This window comes from Epinephelus moara, chromosome 18, assembly GCF_006386435.1.
Source record: "Epinephelus moara isolate mb chromosome 18, YSFRI_EMoa_1.0, whole genome shotgun sequence".
In the NCBI taxonomy this organism is placed as follows: Eukaryota; Metazoa; Chordata; class Actinopteri; order Perciformes; family Serranidae; genus Epinephelus; species Epinephelus moara.
In genome coordinates this window covers 35230132-35235001 of record NC_065523.1, presented here as the reverse complement: position 1 = coordinate 35235001, position 4870 = coordinate 35230132, and the positions used below count along the sequence as shown (strand labels likewise).

The following is a 4870-nucleotide window of genomic DNA, read 5'->3' as shown; positions in this document are numbered from 1 at the left end:
CAGACTTTTACAGCAAACGTACACAACCAGCCCGGCTGCTCCTGTAATGAGTGGAGCTGAGGAGCCGTCACATTGTGGAGAGAAATGAAACTGCTGCAAAATGGAGCATGGCATGAACTAAAGTTTTAATGGAAGCACACACCCATCTCTACACAAAAAATAAAACAGAAGGAAACAAAACAGAAGGAGACAGAGGCCGTAATGCAAAGCTAAAGCAGTGTGCGTCTAGGGATGGGTGTGAGCGTTTGAGCGTTTGCCAGCTGGGATTGTTTATTTGTCGGCTGTTGCTAAACTGGCTCAAGATGGCAGCCAGGATCATAGAAAACAGCCCCGTGACAGTGGTGAGTGGCAGGGCGGGGACAGCTGGTTCATTGTCCAATGATCTTGGTGACAAATGAGTCCAGCTCATCATCATCTTTGATCCCCACGAAATGGTCGACGACGTCACCTCCCCGTATGGCGATTACTGTCGGAACAGCAGACACCTGGAAACACATCAAGTCATGTGTTAGCCGTACTTAATCTTTTTTCATAATGTACCCTTTTGAAATATTTTTTGAGCTAAGTATCACCTGACCAGCGCAAAACAAATAAGTGGGCACACCAAGCAGCTCTTGTTTAAAAGGTCTTTAATGCAGAGTGACGTGTCGAGTCTACACCTCTTCCTCAGGCTGTCACTGGCCCAGGGCTACCCAATAACCCCTTTTACACTGCCTGTACAAGGCGGCAATGTCATGTCATTATTCTGCCTCACCGTTTTGTATTAAGGTACGTTTGTGGAATAGGAGAAAAGAGCTGTCTTGCTTTTAAGCCGGCAGCGGAGGTAGCAACAAATCCAAATCAACATCTGTGTGAAGCCCAGTTCAAACCAAAGATTCTCGACGAAACGTAACCGCTTTAGTGTGAGAGCACCTGTGGCAGCAAGCGAATACAGCGTTCATGGTTATTTTGACTTGACTAGCAGGGTTCACTACAAGCTGATTGGCTGCACACTGCTGCAACTTTTCTCTGCCATTTTTAAACGGATTTGTCTCATTGCAAATCTTTGGTCTGACCTAGGGTTAGGGCTACTGTGTTATAAGACAAGACAATAACATTATGACTATACAACATGGGTTTACATCAAGTACGAAATTAAGTCCTTTAGGCATTTTTTTAATTCACAGGAAAAAAAACCCCAATGATTATTGTACACAAACTATAAAGTTTAGATTGCAAAGTCAACATTGCCACAAAAATACTGAAAGTCTCACCCCGTATTCGATGGCCAGGTCTGTGTGATCGTCTATGTCAACTTTTGCCATGGCAACACGGCCTTTCTGTTTCGCGACAGCCTTCTCCAACCTCGGCCCGAGGATCTTACAGGGTCCACACCACCTAAAAACACACAAACAGATCCAAAGTCAAAGCCCATCCATCCATTTTCAGCCACTTATCAGGGGCCAGGTCGCGGGGGCAGCAGGCTAAGCGAGGCATTCCAGATGTCCTTCTCCCCAGCAACCATGTGACCCTCGAGGTGCTCCGTAGAAAAAGGATGGAAACCACATTATGATTCCAGTGTACAGTAACTCAAGAATGACACCAGTTGTATGTCCTTGTGTGGTAAATACGAAGCTAGAATGAGCAACAGGGTAGCTTAGCTTAGCATAAAGACTGGAAACAGGTAGCCTGGCTCTGCCCAAAACTAACCAAATCTGTCATCCATCCATGTTCAACCACTTATCCGAATGCTGGATTGTGGGGGCATCACTGAGCAAAGTATTCCAGATGTCCCTCTCCCCAGTGACACTTTCCATCTCCTCCTGGGGGACCCCAAGGTGGTCCCAGGCCAGATGAGATATGTAATCCCTCCAGTGTGTTCTGGGTCTGCCCCGGGGCCTCCTGCCTGTGGGACGAGCCCAGAACACCTCTAACAGGAGGCGCCCAGGAGGATCCTGATCAGATGCCCGAACCACCTCAACTGAACTCTTTGAAGGAGCAGCGGCTCTACTCCAAGCTCCCTCTGGATGTCCGAGCTCCTCACCCTATCTCTAAGGCTGAGCCCAGACACCCCACAAAGGAAACTTATTTCGGCCACTTGTATCCGAACCTCATTGTTTTGGTCACTACCCAGAGCTCATGACCACAGGTGAGGGTTGGGACGTAGATGGACCAGTAAATCGAAAGCTTTGCCTTCTGGCTCAGCTCCCTCTTCACCATGACAGTCCGGTGCAGCGCCCACATCACTGCAGACACTACACCAAACCGCCGATCCATCTCATGCTCCATTCTACCCTCACTAGAGAACAAGACCCCGAGATACTTGAACTCCCTCGATTGAGGCAGGAAGTCACAGTGCTCAGTCCAATAAGGACATGAATGTTGAGCAGATGACTTAAAGCTACCAAGATTTTAAACAAGGAGCAAACCAGATCAAGTGCATGGCACAATTTTACTTCTAAGCATTGAGAATGTTTAATAATCGATTAACAATAAAAACATGATGGTATGTATTTATTGGATTTTACCAAGTTTCACTGTTAAAAAAAGTAAAAAGAAAAACTTAAAGTGTTTTCTTTACAGCAGACATTTTGACTTGTCACAGCAGGAACATATCTCAGTACACGATGACACTGAGCTGACCCTTTATCTGACTAATCTGTGTCTGGATCCAGATGAGATATACTGTCATCTACACCCAACATGAGAATGCATGAAATCATTAAAAGCTACAGAGATGAAGACCTCTCTATAGGACAGAGTATATATAGCAGCTTCTTTCCAGTAACTGTTGTGTAACCTCACATGTCTTCAGAGTGGAATCCCCCCGGTCAGTGGTGTACATGTGTGTTTATTTTTAACAGCAACACACACGCACATTGTATGTTACACTTCTAGACATTTAAAGAGGCAGGGCGGCTGTAAAACAAGGTCTGTCTCAAGGTCAGTACCTAAATCCCAAAACAACACCCACACATCAGTGTTGATACAGATTTTAAGGATTTCCCAAACTGCTCCAACACAGCGACCTTCAGTCCTGGTCGCTGAGAGTAAGACTGTTTTTTATCATGCAAGATAGTTAATTACAGAACACTAAAAAAAAACAGCCTGGCTAGATTAGCATTTAAACTTTTCAATGATTAGAGAAGAAGCACGAAAGAAGACAAACGCCTTAATTAGCTTAAATCATGATTTTAAACTTAGCATTTTAAAGGGTAACTTTAGTTTTTGTGCCTAAATAACTAATGAGAACAACAATTTTGAAAATTGGTTCAGTATGAGTGAGACTACTGCAGCTGTGAAACAGGCTCCTATGTAACCACTCTGGGTGTATGCAATTTATGTCAACTGAAAGTGTTTGTTTTTGCCACTGACAGGCTCAGATTGTCTCAGGAGTGTCTGACAACATTACGGAAAGGATCCCTACAGAGATAGACCTTTTTGTTTTAGAGCAGGATCCTTTTGTTCAATCAGAAACACCCCCTAAATCGCCAAACCCACCAGACTCCATTTAAATCAATAGCAATTTAAGCGTGTATAAAGTCAGCATATTTTCACATCTAATGTTGCGTTCACACCAGGCATGAATAAAACAATTCGGAGAGCGAATTACATGTTAAGTCAATATAAAGACGCAATTAGATGCGAAAGACCGCCAGGTGGCATGATGAACGTGACGCGAAATACGCACATTAAGCGTTGCGAATGAAGCGAGAAGCCTGATTTTGCGTCATACACTTATTCGCAAGAGTTGGGAAAGCTGAACTCCAGCAACCAATTCGTGCCGCAATAGCCAATCAGCATTGAGATCCTCCGGGGATGCATGACGCAGAGGACGTACCAGCCGACGTTCATTTATCAATTCAGTAATTTCCTGTGTGAAGAAAGCCAACAGAAAAATACTCTAGCATTCAAACTTGTGAGAGTAACGGTGTGAACATGACAAAACTGTGTGAATTAAAGTTTAATTTCAACCAAACAAGGGTTAGTAATTGTTGGATCAATGGAAAGATGAACCAGGACTGTTTTTGTAAGTTTTATTTTGTTGCTGTCGACTCTGAATGAAGTGTATTTTACGATGATAAAATTAGTGTTTATTTAAACAGAGTCTGGTGGGTTTGATGATGATGACCTCCGGGCTGTTTCTAGTTAAACAAAAATGACATTAAAGTTTAACAAAAAGCTCCATCTCTTTACATGATGTTATCAGACACTTAAAATAGTAGTTTCAGCCTGTCAGTGACAAAAACAAACACTTGTAATGGACGTACTTTTACAGCACACAAACCCCCCGAGTGTTTACATTACAACCGGTTTCATGGCTGCTGGTCACAGCTCTCTTGCTCAACACTGGACCACTTTCAAACACTGTTGTTCCTGTTAGTCACTTAGACACAAACACATGGGAAAATAAGGTCCAGGTTGAAAAATACCAAAGCTTCCCTTGAAGGCAAAATCAGTGCCAGCTTTAAAATCAAATCTAAAACCCACCACTATGTGTGTTTAATGCTGTTTGCACAATCTTTATGAGTTGGTTTAATCCTTTTTCTACATCACTTTACTTAAAAGGAAATTTCAGTTTATTTCAACCTGTCTCCTATCGTCCTAAATTTGTTTCAAGTGACTAGTGACATAAAAATAATAGTTAGCATGTTAGCCGTTAGCCTAGATACAGCCGGGGCGCATAGTAGTGTCAGACCTGTTAAAACGTAAGTGAATGGGCAACCTTCAAGTGCATAGTTAGTCCACTAAACAAGCTTTTTTTCCACAAAGACCGCCTCATATCGTTAGGATAAATGTCAGAGAACATGTAGAAAACGACATGTAAACGTGTTGTCTTACCTTACCGGTGTGCTGCCATGTTTGTTTACCATCTAGCTCTGCTTTCCAA

General features: G+C 43.1%; 1 protein-coding gene across 1 annotated transcript in view; it reads right to left on the bottom strand.

Moving 5' to 3' along the window:
* Positions 1 to 220: 220 nt before the first annotated feature.
* Positions 221 to 4870, bottom strand: part of txn2 (thioredoxin 2) — a 9847-nt gene continuing 5197 nt past the window's right edge. Inside the window, exons 3-4 of the mRNA XM_050069263.1 lie at positions 1254 to 1377; positions 221 to 485 (exon numbers count right to left, since the gene is read on the bottom strand). Coding sequence (XP_049925220.1) covers positions 369 to 485; positions 1254 to 1377 — 241 coding nt within the window. The 3' untranslated portion in view covers positions 221 to 368. The remainder of the gene's footprint in view (positions 486 to 1253; positions 1378 to 4870) is intronic.